Source organism: Montipora capricornis, chromosome 9, assembly GCF_036669925.1.
Source record: "Montipora capricornis isolate CH-2021 chromosome 9, ASM3666992v2, whole genome shotgun sequence".
NCBI classification, from domain to species: Eukaryota; Metazoa; Cnidaria; class Anthozoa; order Scleractinia; family Acroporidae; genus Montipora; species Montipora capricornis.
Genome location: NC_090891.1, coordinates 35770649 through 35787325, shown reverse-complemented (window position 1 = coordinate 35787325; position 16677 = coordinate 35770649). Strand labels below are relative to the sequence as shown.

At 41.0% G+C, this 16677-nt stretch overlaps 1 protein-coding gene across 1 annotated transcript in view; it reads right to left on the bottom strand.

Annotated features, from left to right (window-relative positions):
* LOC138017810 (NAD(P) transhydrogenase, mitochondrial-like) overlaps positions 1-15446 on the bottom strand; it is a 32519-nt gene extending 17073 nt beyond the window's left edge. Inside the window, 10 exon segments of the mRNA XM_068864779.1 lie at positions 7327-7437; positions 7439-7516; positions 7518-7588; positions 7927-8082; positions 9462-9780; positions 10463-10719; positions 11193-11256; positions 12124-12188; positions 14109-14179; positions 15340-15446. Coding sequence (XP_068720880.1) covers positions 7327-7437; positions 7439-7516; positions 7518-7588; positions 7927-8082; positions 9462-9780; positions 10463-10719; positions 11193-11256; positions 12124-12188; positions 14109-14172 — 1185 coding nt within the window. The 5' untranslated portion in view covers positions 14173-14179; positions 15340-15446.
* Positions 15447-16677: the final 1231 nt, after the last annotated feature.

Here is a 16677-nt window from a genome sequence, read left to right as displayed (position 1 = left end):
AACTGAATTGAAAATTAAAAAAATGAGGCCCATCGTGATCCGACAGGACTAGAAATTTACAGGACCAGCATCAATTTAATATCTGTAAGGAAACATTGGGACTTGCCAAATAAATTTGTGTTTTTGGCGACTTCAGTTCTGCTTTCGTCTTCTCGCAAAATGGTTTGTACAGTTTTCGGGCTGGATAAAAACCATGAAAATCACGAAAGTTCATATCTTTTTAAAATCCTATGAATAGTTTTGAGGGGAAGGGCGAGACAAAACAGACAAAGTATTTCTAATATATCACATATGCCTCAGGAACACCCATTCAAGTGTTATTTTATCTCAATAACAGTATGACCATTCTCGTTAAGTAGAATACAAATATTATTGTCCAGCTATTTCACACATTCCTCTTTCACGAGAAATCCTCAAGGCCTCACGTGGCGAACCGTAACCACACAATTCGGAGGTTTTCCCAACCGTTTCGTACCTGTCCCTGCGCAAAGTTTTATCGTGCTTTTCCGAGGCCGGATAAATTATGACTTAATTGGTGAGAATCAATATTTGGACAGTTTATTTGGGTCGCGTAAACCAGCTTGTCCACGATAGATACAAACGGGGCCAAAAATCCTTTTGGGTATTGACAGTAGCGATCCGCAATCAGAGAAACAAAGGAATTTGGAACCCGAAGTAAAAAGTTACCAATGGGGGGGGGGTTAGAAACAGATACTCGGCACGAAACAACCTTGGTTGCGCCTGCTCGTCGCCTCCAACGGCTTCACGAGCATAAAATATTCGTCCTGATCACAAGTCTATTCCAGTGAAAAATACCTCTAGCCTTTATCTTGCCAGTTGTTTATCTGTTAGTTCGGGAAAGAACAGACTGACTTAGTGACTTACCGGTAGATACGTGCCGTAACCCGCCAAACAGCACGTTGGCCCAGAGAGCTGTTTCATATCTTTGCACATGATGTAGGACAAGATGCCTCCGGAAAGCCGACAAGTGCTCCAACAATGTTGAGTAATCGTTATTTCCATGAAAAAACCCTCGGCACAGAGAGCCCAGCCACTGTAGCTGTTGAGAAACCTGTTATGACCACAGGCAATTCCAGCACCACCTATTGATGCAGGCATGTGAAACCCATACTGGAAGACAGTGCATCTGTGGTCCCTAGAAGCCAAAGAAGAACATTTCTCAAATTCATATTTCTGAAGTACAACAGTAGAAGTTCTAGCAATAGTGGTTAAGGCACCGGAGGCTGGATTTCTCACTCTAAATACAATATCATATTTCCATGGTCATCGTGTTCATAGACAAGAAAGTGTTGTGAGAGAATCACCTTCCTTGAAAAGCGTCCATGACAAAGCCCCATAGATCACGAACGGTGCACAGGAGCAGCGCATCTTGAACCTTAAAGTGGAGTAAAATGCTGCCTCCTCGATAGTGTGTGGAAGTTTCTTTCTGAGCATTTCTTAACATTTACCTGCCTGCAAGTTTCTAACTGCAATCGTTAAGGTCTCTGTATCACTTGTTTATCAATCAATCACACTTGAGTATTTCTAATCATGCCAACAGTCCAACTGAACCCTTTAGTTGAATATGGATGTACTTACTGCCATTTTACAATCATTCATCTCCCTTCTCTGAACAGAATGTTGATCTCAATACTATATTCCCCAAACATGTTATTCCTACAGCAGCACTATCAGTAGCCATAAACCAACCCATTGCTCCACATTGGCCAGCGCCATGGCCACCATTCAGCAGAGTTTTCCCCTGGTAGACTGACGCGCGGTAATCTAGTCAGCCGTGGAGCTTTCCAAACGCCACAAGGATCCATGAAGGTCACACCGCCACTAAAAGTGCCCAGAAAGATCGCTGCTTTCTGTGACATTACCAGCGGGTCATCGCCAAAGAGATCCACATCAGCAGAGGTACTTAGCAATGCGGGTTAGAAAAGCAGCAAGACCCACAAAACTGTGGGAAGGCTGCGACAAGCTGAGGAAGTTCGCTGACCGCGATGCGGCTTGATATGATAGCGCCTATGGTACCTCCGACACCCATCCTTGCTTCCATCTGGGTCAACACATTATGGGAGAAGGCTACAAGGGCTCCCCATTGTTGCTCCCATGCCCACCCCTATACCAAATGACACCTAGAAAACATAATTAAATTACTACGATGCCACTTTCCTCCTGAGCTAATCGTTAAAATGTTCGTCGGTCGCTGTGTGGCATCTGAATTATCTGGCAAACTCTTTCCAGCAAGTTCATAGCTTGTGGTAGTTTTTGTAACGGTTCGTTCAGAGTCATTTCATTATTCCATTTTTTACCCGTGATCTTCGATGTTGGGGTACGATTTTTCATAGAAGCCCCAATATAGCGGTTTGATGGCCTGCATGGTATCTCGCGACGCGTCTTTGCTTCGAGGTATAACCTCCAGCCATTTATGAGGCCCTGTCTCTGCGCCCGTGGCGAGAACGTTTTTTGTCATTAATGTGAAGCTGAAGACAAACTCGATTCTCTTCCCTCCATAAATTACCAGTTTCCATCACGAAAAAAACTTGTAGCATAACTCCGATCCCCTTGAAAACTCTGAAATAAATTCTTCAGGCAATTTCCAAGTGAGTTTTAGTTCCAACCGATTAACTTAGTTTTTGCGCGCTAAAGAGAATATTTCTTTTAGCCCAGTACCTACTCAATAAAATTGTTTTAGATATATGATACAAATTTGATATATTGAAATACATATTTTACATATATTTAACAAATAGATTCCATGTTGCCCGTGCGTCCTGTGTCAGTACTAGAATCACAGACTACGCTCCAAAATGTGGTAAGAACGACCTCAATCGTGCGTCTGTCCTCTAATAGATCATAATCAAGAACCAATCAAAATGCGAGAATAAGTTTTTATATTTTATACCTATAACATGTATATATTTTAGATATTGATTTAAACTGGGCAATGACGCATTATACGCCGACTTACAGATAGCATTTCCTTTGTCTGGCTGAGGTTTGGTTGAGAGGCCACCAAGCGCACCAACACAGCACAGAGACGAGGCCAAGTAAGCCATCTGATCCATATCAGGATAGCCTGCGATCTTACCCGTCATATCCCCCAAAGAACAGCGAACTAGCGGGTATGGCTATATATAAGTGTACTCTGGATGGTCCCCTGAGGAAAAAAAACAAAGCGACCTTCCACACCAATTTGACCACTACCGTCGTTGTCGAGTCCTAGCTCCGCTTCCTCCTGCTTGTGGTCCAAAGAAAATCATACAAACCTGGGAACGCCGATCTCCTTTTTTTCGGATACCATAAAATTCTTTGCAACTTTTCATTCCATTGCGTCGAGTAATAGGACCCTCCGTGTTAAGTGTCCAAGTCAATTAGTGTCCTTTTGTATGTTCATTTATGTCCACTGGTTTTCTTAACACAATCGCGAGACCAGTTGCAATAACTGGGTACCGTGTTTTTTTTTTTTCCATAAAATAAGATACTCAGTGCCAAACTCCAAACCAGAAGCTTTTTGTTCTTTCTGGTTACCGAACAAAAGACCGAGGATTTGGCTTGTCCCTAAAAAGCCACAGGAAGGAAAGCGGACTTCAACGCCACGAATAATATACAGCTCAAACACAACCCATGTGTTAAGTTTGTCTGGAACACACGTTTTTCTTCCCTTTTCCCTGTCAATAGTGCATTCATTATGAAGGCCGGTGCGGATTTTCTTTTTTTTAAACAACAACAAATATGGCGTAGTATGGCAAAAAAACTGTTTTTTTTCTCTTCTCCGTGATATGTCTTGAAATGCCATGTGAATTCGTTTCCATAAGCCGTTTTTGGAAGTGAAACATCTTTCAGATGAACCCAGCGAAATGCTGCGCGCACGCATTGGCTGTTTTTACAAGAATTTCTCGAAAACCCGTCCGTTGGATTTGCAGAAATTTGGAAATGAGTCATCTATCCAAAAAAAAAAAAAAAAACAGAAATTTTAACAAGACAGAAAGTTTGGGAAACACTGGACAAACGTCTATCAGCGAATTATTGAAACGTCCCATCACGCTGAAATATGGGTCTCAACTGATAACAGCGTGTTAAACGTTCTTTATTATCTATTATTTTTAAGTGAGGTCAAATTATGTCCACGAAAACTATGGGATTGAATTTTGTATAAAATAATGAGGACATGAGCACCCTTAGGCCTCGTTTTAATCCTAATGCATTACCATGGTAACAGCCTAAAGAGCACATTTTGTACTGTCAAACATATAAACCTCCGTGGATAGCACTTATCAGTAACACCAGTTTGAGCTTTCCAGGCAAAAAACTACAGAAATATGGCACAAATGGAAGTAAAGTGGCTTACGAAACTGGTGTTGAGACAACCTTAAAAAAAACAAATACTGCCGTACCCACCATCTCATAACGCTTGTCACGAATTCACAGAGAGAACACTTTCTGCACAGAATGGTAAAGTGGGTGAGTTTAGCTAACGTTAATCGACGGCAAAGGTTGCAACAAGAAAACATAGAACGGGTGGCCATTTTTGGACCGAAAAAAGATCGTGTTCAGAAATCGAACTCTTTTTAAGTAAATCTAGGAGCCAAATGACTGCCAATCACGAGAACGAGTTTTCCTTGCCATAGCTACCTGGTCTCTTGAACATATCCAACATACCTCGTGTGTGATGATAAATCCACCAGTGATGTTGATAGAACGACACCAGAGTCGGCGACTGTCTGCTAGTGTAAGTAGCCGTGTTGTTGGTAGCAAGGCCCCCCCCATCACACCAGCGCCCCCTGCTGCTGAATATACCGGGTATGGCATTGCAGTGACAGACATGAGGGGGGAGTGGAGGAGCAGGGGTCCCGCCCCACCACGACTTTGTAATCCAATCACACCAGCTAGCGAGAAGGTAGTCACCATTGGTAGGCAAAAGCAGGATTGGGTGAGGCAAGACCTCCCAGAGCAAGAAGTGATCCTAGACCAGCGGTGAAAGGCAATCATAGTTATAAACTCAATTACTTTTATTATTTGCATAAATTGCAACCAAGTCTACCTGGCCATAAATTAAGAGTTGAAGCAATGGGTTTAATTCGCTTGTGAGTGGCGATTAGGTATCAGAAGACAAGTGTATCCTCATTGAATGATAGAGATCCTCCGAGGCAGTAGGCACTTAATACAGTAAGGGGTATTTTGAATGTTGAAAGTTTCATGCAGTTCCTCAGGTACTCTTTTCCCTCCGATCGCACTTTGCAAAGTGATAATCGTTTTATGGACACTTTTCCGTGCTTCTACTTGTGTAAAAAACCTTGTTTTGTGGGGGCAAGATATCATACCTGTTGTCAGGCCACATCCCAAGCAGCAGCTGCTATGAGGTGTTTTGCTCTGGTGGTTTGACCAACCCTTTTTTTGTTTGGGTGCAGATTAGGATCTGTCATCTCAATGGTGCGGAGGGGGCCACATCATTTTTGCCATCTTGAATGCAGACAATGTAGCCACGAACAACGTCCATCATTGAGATCAATTGCAAATTCTCCCTTCCCACACCATAAGATATGAGGTACTGACTTTCGTCAGATTAGTGGCGTAAAGAGTACTTTGATTGGGTTGGAAGGCGATTCTTGGTAGATCAGTGTCTCCAATATATCTAAGGTTACAAAAAATTATTTTTTACAAATGGGGTGACCTCCCCATCACTTTGAGTGTTTTAACAATAAGCCATTATTATTTGTTGACCTTAAATTCATTAACATGTCATGAGATATAAACTAATATCAATCTCTGCACGTTATCTAATTGCGGATTTGTTCTTCACTTTTGTATACTTTTGTTCCTTCCTTTTCAATAATTGTCTGGCTTGTCACCGTCCGTCCCACGTCCATGCACCCTCAAGGTAGTGCTCTACCCATCACTCCATCTTACTTCTTCTTTCTGGTTCCCGTGATGTTCTCTCCCTTGTCCCACGTACATGCCTCCTGGTGTTGGGCCGAAGTCAGTATCAGCCTGTATCCTCCCCGCCGACTCATCTTAATGCCAGTCACAAAATCATTGGCACCGGCGTTGGGCTTTCTGCTGGCACTTGCTGGCGGCAGGCGGCCCTGAGTGCGATCTCATGTGGCTTGGCACCAGGTTTGTTTCCTTGTTGCTAGTTGTCCAGCAAGCTTGGCCTAAATGACTGGTATCTATCTCCTGCCAGTTCTCCCTCAAACCATTCCTGATTGCGATGCTCCTTTCTTCCCAAAGTCTCCAAGCCCTGATTGGTAGACGGCAGTGCTGCACTTTTGTTCCCACTTTGCGTCTGCAGTGGTGGCAACTGTGTAACCCCTTTGTCCAGTGACAATCCTGATGGACTCGTCTCGGACTCTCTGTAACCGTGAATGGGCACAACTCCTCGTAATGCATTGATGCACGGAACCTCTTTGGTCTTGGAGTGGTGGCACCTTGCAACTGTGGACAAGGTGGATCCTGGATTTTGGGGGGGTCCGTGTCGCGAGTCGGGACAACTGCGTGCAATGCTTCTGGTGTTCTGCACGGTGAGGTTACTCTTCCATTCAGGATGCAAGTCCTAGCTGGTGCCAGTGCCTGGATCTTAAGTGCACAGCAAGAATACTAATGTGCTATTCTTGTGCTGGAAGGTTGTTCATACACTGCCAGCTTGTGGAAAGAACAGAGCTCAAGGATTCTCTGACCATTCTTGTTCATCTTTCCCACTCCGTGATGGCCGATGACAGAAGGCCAGGCTTCATGGTCTGCGCCCACCCTTGCATTGAAGTCTCCCATGATGAAGAGTGCTTCCTTGTTGGGTACGCTTCACACTGTCAAGTCAAGGGCACCGTAAAATTGGTCTTTCTCGTCCATGGAGAAACCAACTGTGGGGGCGTGCACACACACAAAGTTGACTACTCCTGTTCTCATTGTCATCCTCAGGGTTAAGAGTCTCTCAGTCCCCCCTTGCCGGAGGTTCGATGGTGGACAGCAGGGAGTTCTTCACTGCGAAGCCCATGCCGTGTATTTGTGGCTCATCTGCTCCCTTCCCCTGCCACAAGAACGTGTAGTTCTGCTCAAGCAGGGATCAGTCGTCTGCCAGTCTAGTCTATTGCAGGGCAGCGTTGTCAATACTGCGACAGTGGAGCTCTCTGTCCATCACGACGGTCTTCCGTAGATCGTCTATGGCCTGCGGGTCGCTGCTGTATCTGGGGCACATAGGTAGTTTTCACATTCCAGCATGCTACCTGAAGAGCTGGCATCTTCCTTTGTTGTCTTTCTTAAATACAACTGATAAAAGCACTGCAAAAAAGTCTAACGTACTGTGCATCATGCAAAAAAACTCACATTAACTCCATTGTGATTGTAGAGCTCTCCCGCCTTCGTGAGCTCACAGTTTCCTCCAGCTTCTTCTGCTGCTAAATCCACAATCACTGACCCAGGTTTCATTGATTCCATCCATTTCATTAGTTATAAGGGTTGGGCCGGTTTTTCCTGGGATCAGCGCTGTTGAGATTACAATATCAATTTCTTTACAACTGCTTGGCCAATAACAACTCTTGAGCTTTTTTGAACTCTTCAGACATCTCAGTTGCATACCCACCAGCACCTATTTGAAAAAAACAACAGTATGTTTTTAGCAAAAACACAAAATACAAGTCGAAAACCTACAGACACCCATACAGCCAAACAGGGGTGTCTGCAAGAGTTGCCAACATAGGGAACTACTGTACTTGAGAGGCTAATAGAAGTACAAGGAATGGATGGTCAAATTACACTAGGGACTCTTTTTTTCGCAAGCTTTAGTAGTAGTAAAGATTATCTGGAGTAAAAAACAAATTGAACATAATTTAAGTTAATCTTGAAGTTGGAATTGTTTCGTGATCGGTACTGATGAAACGATGACCTATGATTCTCTGTTTTGCACCTTCATCGTAACACACTTGCCTTCTCCTGACTCTTTAACATCAGTTCACTTTCCAGAAAACTCTGCTCCAAGAGATTGCACTTGTTCCTTTACAGCTGGTCTAACATCGAAGCCACGGACAATTGCTCCCATGTTCTTAGCTGTAGCAATGGCTGATAGACCAGCCACTCCACCACCTAATTTTCAACCGCAAAGGAAAGCACAGACGCAAATTACGAACACATTAAAAGAGAGATCATGTGTACAAGTTAAAGGCAACTTGAAGGGGCTACAATTGTAGGTCACGCAATTTTAGGCAATTTCAGCACTGATCGAATGGTCATAGAATTAACTAAAATATCAAATAACTGTTCAAAACTATAGAAGAACTCTAACAAAACACAGGGAAGCCAAGAAGGGACATGGATGGACAAAACTGGAGATCATTGAAATGGATTGAATTTGGGGTAAATTTGAAAAACGTCGGCCCACCTTTTTCAAATTTATATCAGTCTATAATCAAAATGTCATTTACAAAGCTGGAAAATCATTCTCAGTTGTTATGTGGCCGTGATTTTGCAAATGAAAGACTCTTTGCTCTGCCAATTTGACGTTTAGAGCTCATAATTAAGGAAATTAAACAAAATTACCTAAAAAATAGCGTGACCTAGCCCCTTTAAGAAAGTACATGAAGTGGCATTTAAAGCTTAAAGCGCGACAGGTGCTGTGCACGAGAGACAAAAGGCCAACAGAAGTCAAAGCAATCCAAGCCTCCTTTTTCTTTGTCTTCTACCATTATTACAGTAGTGTTGGTGCCACTCTGATCCTATTGCATGCACAAGTTATTCCCACTGGTGCTTTGTTATCTGTAATAACTATTCACTTTTAATTGATATATGTCTTAAGTTTTCTTTTGTGTTATATTGAATTTTGGCATGCTGGGATTTGAGCACCAAGCACTGAGATGCAAATCAAAAATAACCATTTTTCTTGTTTTCTTTGACTCAAAATTAGTATTCATTTGTTGTTTGTTGTTTGAAGTGATGTTAAAGTGCCCATAACGTTGAAATTTTTTTTTTTACCACAGTGGCTTTTAATCTCGCAATCTCATTGGCTAATTTGGCCATTACCACTGTGTGATGACGACTATTGTTATCGATAAGAGTACAGTTAACACTGAACCACTTTCCATTTGTTACATTTTCCTGTTTGAAAGTCCATATTGAAATTAACTTTTACGTTATGGGGCACTTTAATCTGTACAGAATGTAAGAAAATGAAGTGTTCTGACTTGGAAACACAGGAAAACAACGAACATTTTCACAGATACAGTGGCCAAGTTGCTTGGATTCTATCCTAGAGGGAGGGTGTTTATTTTTCAAACCTCATAATTCGTTTAAATCAAGTCAATGAAAGGATGAAAGTATCAAGCTGGTTCCATAAATTCCATTACGAAACTAATTTACAATGACATGTACAGTTCATGTATCATCCCTCAGAATTCGGGCATGAAGATGGGTCCCTGAATCAGTAAAATGGTCTTCCAGGCAATAGAGAAAGACACTTGCAACCTTACCTAATACAAGTATCTTTGCAGGGGGTACTTTTCCAGCAGCAGTGATCTGTCCTGTGAAGAATCTTCCAAACACATTGGCAGCTTCTATGACTGCTTTGTAGCCCGCAATGTTGGCCATTGAGCTCAAGGCATCAAAAGATTGGGCACGACTAATCCGTGGGATACAGTCAACACTAAAAGCAGTGATTTTTCTCTTGGCTAAAATGTCAAGCAAGTCTTTATTTTGGGCTGGGTACAAGAAACTGACAAGTTTACCACCTTCCTTCATGAGATCAGCTTCATGAATGCCAGAGGCTTGGTTTTTCTCAGGTGGTCGTACCTATACAATACAATACATACCGGTACTTATTGACCACTCCCCACAGGGGCTTTTCAGGGCCATTGAAACAATCAACAAAACGACAGAACACAACAACAACAACTGTTAACCCTTTCACCCCTATTGGGGTCCCCCATTGACGAGTAAAATCACCTGGCATTAGACAGAGTAAAATCTTTAATTGTCACTCTTTGGAGGGAAAGGGTTAAGAATCCCTACTGGCTGGAGGCAAACCAGTTGGCTATTTACAAGTGCAACCGAGAAGTTTACCCAGGACTACCAGGAACAAATTCAACAAGTGGTCAGAAATGAGTCTTGAACCCAGGAACTCCGGATCTTAAGGCAAGCGTCCTAACCACTCGGCCACACTGCCTCCTACATAGCAGTGAAGCAATAAATCCACACTTATATATGGTATTTTCACATTAGATGCTTACAGCAGATGTTGCTATGAAAGTGTCGCTTGAATGGAATAATCAAGACTCCAGTCTGCTAAGTGGGGGTTTGATTCCCAAGGGGGACCTAGTGAGGGACCAAGCAGGATTTTTTGTGCCAGTGGGAATTGATTCCCAAGCAGGACCTACAGTCAGTTAACCCACGACCTTGTAAGTACAAGGACTTGCCAGTACTGAGCTATCAGAAACTAATTTTACATGTACATTGAAAGTCATCAATTTTTTACCTTGAAAACAATATCAGAAGCAAATGCATCCTTTACTGTCTTCACTTCTGCTCCAATGGCAGCATAATCAGCATCAAGAAACTTTGCTCCTACACCTGCACCTGATTCCACAACAACTTTAAAACCTTGTTCTATTAACTTCTTGACTGCTTCAGGAGACAAAGCTACTCTTCTCTCCCCCTCATGAATTTCCTTTGGAACTCCGATTGATAGCTCATTATAAGGAATAACAGTTATTGCCTCCGGAGGAATTTTTTCTAAAAATTAGTAAAAGTACTTTTAATACCACAATGCAGCCACATTCTAGTTATATTCAAAATGTGACAAAACCAACAAGGTAGTCAAAGATTATATATTTTGTATTTATTAAAAGGACCCTAGTCAACCACTTTACTTTGCACACCCACAACACTTCAGTCACCATTTTCGGTGCCCCCAAAACTAAGAATTCTGTGACTTTTAAAGTAATCTGTTTCCATTGGACATCAAATGGGCTAAGTATAATTTTGTTTTCCATGAAAAAATTTAGCTATGTTTATTAGAATGTCATTTTCTATGATGACATGGCATTGAACATCTGTCAGGTCCAAAACAATGACACCAAAAGCCAATTATTATTATTATTATTATTATTATTATTATTATTATTACTATTGATGGCAATTTATGATAAAGTTGATCACAGATGAAAAGTCTCTTAAAAACTCATTCTTGCCAACCCTTTACTGACCTTTGGAATCATTTGCACAAAATCTGTTGGTCCCAGCAAAAAGCCTTGGATAGAAATGGGGATCCTGAAAAAAAGGTTTTTTTTAGAGTATTGATCTAAAGTTTGGTCCAAGGAAGGAGATCAGGAGCCCTGCATTCCAGATACAAAATCATCATGAAGCCTAACCCAATAACCTAAAAAAATGTATGGAAACCCAATGGTACACTGATACCAAACTGATGGCTTGCCCACCTTTTTTAAGTATGTACTTTTAATTATTGCTTTGTTCCCAGAAAATGGTTAATAAATGTCACTTTGAGGGTCTCACCAAGTCTAATCCTCAAGGAACATACAAAGCTAAATTAATACATGTAAAAATTAATCTAAAGCTAAAAATAATGCTAATCGTGACTAGTGCTGTTGTAAATTAAGCTAATTGATAAAAAAATATATTGACTGGAAGGCCTCTCAGGCCTTCGTCAAAATTGAGCATTTTCGATATTTCTGAACATAAATAAAGAATAATGTCCTTAGACTGTATCTAAGACTAAATAATCTTATTAAAATGTTTGTATCCCAAATAAAACTTTATGGCAGCACGAAAAGAAAAGCTTGCCTTAGTACTAGCCCAGGGTTTGTGGATTTTATCCTTCCTATGAAAGTTTTTGTATCAAAATTATCAGGAAATTAATATTATTGTGCTTATATGGATTTCTTTTCAGGCTAGTACAACCTAGCTACAGCTTGCCCAAAGGGCAATTTCTTTGCACCCTCTTTGGTGACTGGTGAATAAGTTATCAACATTATTATATTATTATGCAACCCAAGTCAAAGGCAATGTTTTACATTAATTGCATATTGATTCATGTGCATTTCCTACAACAGTATACATGTTACTAGTGAATCATACATTTATATAAATGAACAAGCACAATTGGGTTACATATAGTACCTTAAAAGCGGAACACTTGGGTGAACAGGTTACTCTTCCATAGATACCCAATACACTCTTCCTTCCTGAGAAACAAGGTTAATTAAAGCAATCCTTTAACATACTAATTCAAAAACGTGTGAGAGTTTCGTCAGGTTTCCAAACGTGAGAAAACATTTGACTCAAGTTTTTTAAATTCCTTCTCCAACAAAGAAAATTATTTTAATTAACATTTGAATAAGTTTCTGGATTGAAATATTGTTTTTGGTAAGCAGAATGTGAATTTGTCACCTACTTGCTGCATGCTGGCCACTGATAATACTGAATTTTATTTGTATTTGCATTCCACGTTGTTACCTACCGTAGTTATATTGTGAGTTCTGAGCAAGCACATTGCTCTCAAAGATGGCAGAATACCAATTTCAACAACCAAAAACCGTTGAGGATGAGAAAAGGTGTGTCGCAAATGCAATTCCGAAGTCGATGCAATACAAAAACAAATGGGTGGCTCATATTTTTGAAGAGTGGGGAGAAGCCCGATTTCTGAAAGTAGCAACTTTGGAACCAGGTGGTTTTTTTTTTCAAGAATATGATCTGCACAAAGTTCAGTCGTTGGAAATTCGTTTAGTTCAAATGGATGCTTTAAGCATTAATTATTGGCTGACAAGTTTGTTCAAGAAGTTGTGAAACAGTCAAAGGAAAGATACCCACCCAAAACGTTATACCAGATTGTGAGTGGATCACCTCACTGTATGGAGGAGAACAATGAGAAGTTGGATTTCAGTCCTATCAAAGCTTCAGATAAAAGGTGCAGTTTCATTATAATTATCATTTGTTGTCAATAAAGTGGTTTGTCGTCATGTGTTTTTCTTGCTTTATCAATATGCAGATTAAGAAAATCTGCATCCGTGCTTGAAATTATTTCCGAACAAGCCATGGTTTTCAACTTGTTTTCCATTGGGTTTCTGAACCCATCCACCTGTCCAGAATAAGATGCTCTGGTTGGGTAAGAGCTTCATGAATAATTAATGAGTTTGAAAATTTTATTTCAAATATCTTCATTTTATCTTCCGCACTAAATGTGAACCTGCAAGAAGAGACTACCCAATTTTAGCAGTCTGGAATAACACATTTTATTTTAATGAATGTGGTTAAATGCAATGTAACTAAGTTAACAACAAAGAGATGCTGGCTTTCTGTGCATTTACGTCAACAACTACAGCAGTTAGCTTCATAGCGGTCAGCAGTTTGTTCCCGTGTGCACAGACTCATGTAGGCCAAGCAGTCTCAGTGTAACAGCCATTTTTTAGCTTCATTGGCAAAGCATTGTGCGGTTGTAATTCATTTGTAAGTGTTTTGTCTTGGAGCATTAGCAAATTTTTTTCTGCCTCTCCCCCGCCCCTAGTCCCATTTGAAGTGAAGTGAAGTGAGTGAAGCTATTAGTCTCTTCCCTCAGGGCTTTTCAGGACTAATTTACAATGTGTTTCAGGGGACTTTAGCCAGATTGCTTATTACACAGTTTACAATTTTAATTTAGGAAGTGAAAGATGCCCCCGTCCAGATAAGGTCAGACTACAACACCGGGGACTATGTCCCCTACTCTTATCAAATAGTGAGTGGGTTCTTTAACGTCCCATACTATTTAATTTCCAACAAGAGTTATGAGACGGGACCTTATCCAAGAAGACTTGAAAGTCTAACCATTTTGCAGATGTAATTACAAAGGCAGCACATTCTCCTCAGTTATTTTAAGACCCTGAGTGTTGGTCCGGCCGGAGTCGAACTCACGACCTCCCGCATCTCAACCAACTGAGCCACCGGTGCGCGGTACTGTTAACGTAGTAAGACGGGTGCAAGGATGTCTCTGCTAGCCATGGGAGTGTTTTACTGTCTAGGGGCCAGCTGATCACAGTAGAGGACTCTGGATATCCCAGGACCCACCATCCATACAGCTTGATGCATGCAGTTGATAATATTTATCTTTCATATTAACTCAAGATAATTACCTAGTAAAGACTGTCCATGGAATCGTCTTACTACACTGAGGCCAGGTCGCAGGAACATTGTCATTCAGTATCTGAAAGATTAGAACTTGAGCTTAATCAATTAATTAATTAAGTCCTGTGTTATGCACTAACAATTATGGAGGGGGAGGGACCATGGGGGAGGGGTGTGGTTGAATGAGCTGACCAATTGTTAAATCTTCTTGGAATTTCATGGTTTCAGTAGCACAATGACAGAATGTGGAGCTCCATACGAGACTAAAAATTCTTCTCTTGTTTCTATTCATAAATTGAAAAAAAAAACTGTCATTTTTTCATTACAGACTAACAATTTCCTGTTTCAGAAGTTCTTAGATTTCCACTAACGAACAATGATTAGATAACATGATTGTTTAAGATGCAGAATGGGCTAAGTGCAAAGTGCAATGAACAAATATGATACCTTTTGCAGATATAATCGTAAATATCACACAAAGCTATTAAGCGTCCTATATATCGGATATTTCGAACTAAAGAAGGGTCATTACCAAATAGTTTGTATTCTTACCAGAAAAGAAATTATCACTGTCTATGCGGTTAACATGCCAAATAAACAGGTCTCTAAAAATAAAACAGTTTCGATCCCTGGTGATATAGTTTGATGATAGTGCAGAGACAGCGTTGAATGTGACCTTGATCATCTACACGTGACTACAAGGTCTCGAAAATATTTTGACCTCTTAATAATGAGTCGCCTGTACTATTTTGGTTTCACAAGGCACGCACACTAAAAGTATGCTTCAAAAATCCATAGATCCGGTAAACAGGAAGAAAAGTTCGTGATAAGTTGGTGATGCTGGGCTACCTTTCGACATCAATTTATGAGCATTAGCAGAATGAATGTACGATTCACCACAGGACAATAACTGTGAAAGCTCGACAAATTGCAAGCGATCTCGTGTTACAATACTCCCTTCGAGTTTGACCGGTTTGCAAAGTCACTCGATGAAGTTACACCCAACTGAATGCCTTTAAATAACTGGGAACAGGAAAAGGAGTAAGCTTGTACATATCGTTTGTTTATAGTACATTTACTGGAATAATGGCCCACGAGCGTTATACTATTAAAGCTGTAGAGCAACCATTGTAGAGGGCATTTCTGTCCGGGCCACCTCTGACTCATGGTACTTCAAAAAATAAATGAAAGCGTGACCTACTGGAGGTCCATATGATTAAAAAGAAGCTCTCAACGTACCTGCTCACCCAGCAGATCCCTTTATTGTTCGTTCTAATCACTTCCTCGACTAAAGTATCTTCTCGAGGAAATGAACAAAACATTCAAGGGTGAATCAACAAGCGGCTAGGTTACCAAGGCAGCATGCACCAATCAGGAAGCTATTGGTAATTTCTTTTGTCGTAAACCCGCCAAAATTGAAACCACTTCAAAAATGGTTCGGTAGGGAGATGCTATATGGCTATCATCCCCGCCAAAAGCACTACAAGTTGAAAATTGGCAATTCAAAACTGATAACTAGGTAATGTTAGAATTTTTGATTCAATATAACACTTCCTGTCTCCAAGAAACAATGGTTAAGAAGGGTGTCGTCTGTTTGTCAAATAGACCTTTTCACGGTTTCTGACACCACCTTGGTTGGGGGACAAACGCGACTTAAATTACAGTGAATGCATGGGATTTTGGCCGAATTCAAACCTCTATAGTTGTTGTTAAATCCTAACTGAATTGGCCAAAGAATCTTCGATGTTACACATGAATAATATTTTGTGTAAAAGGACAAGAGAAGATGTAATTATTCATTCGAAGTTCTGAAAACTGGCGAATCTTCGTTGGACTTACCCGATGACCAAGTGTGACATTCTTAGCAACGCCCACGCCTTCAGAGAAACAATACCCTGAACAATGGGCTACAGCGGCATGACTATTTCCGAGGTGAGGGGTAAAAGGGGGTGAAACGTCAGCTTTTAGAATCTCTGTACGGTGGCCAATTTACATTATCAACTCCGTTGATAAAACCAAATTTTTGTATACTACTTCCCCACCGACGCAGCACCACAGTTTCTTTAGAAACTACCCCCTTCATTATCTAAAGCATATTGTTTAGGCCTAAGGTCAGCATTTTTGCAAAGGTTGGATGTTTCAGCTATTGTACCCCACCCGTCACCCCCTACAGCCACCCCCTTCACCCCTCACCCCCGGAATAGTCATGTCAGGCTACAGAGAGGCAACGAAAATGACTGTGACAATTTTCAGCTTGAAACTCAAAACCGCCCTATTGTCATTCGTTTACCCACAGAATTCCTACATAAATTAATACTTTGTTGGATGCTTAGGGCCGTTCCCCTACGAGACAATCTACAATAGCTGCCCTTTGGGACTTCAGGCTAAGAGTGTGAGAAGTGTTTTCTCTGGCACTTTTATCCTCTAATCTCGGTCAGAATATTCATTTCCCAGCCTTTTTCTTCTAAATTATAACCATTGGACCGTTAAAAGCAAGTGATCTGAGGCTCGGGAGAGGTCAAATAATTGATCCTTAATCCAGAATCAATGTGCCTAATAAGTTGAATCATACTTTCT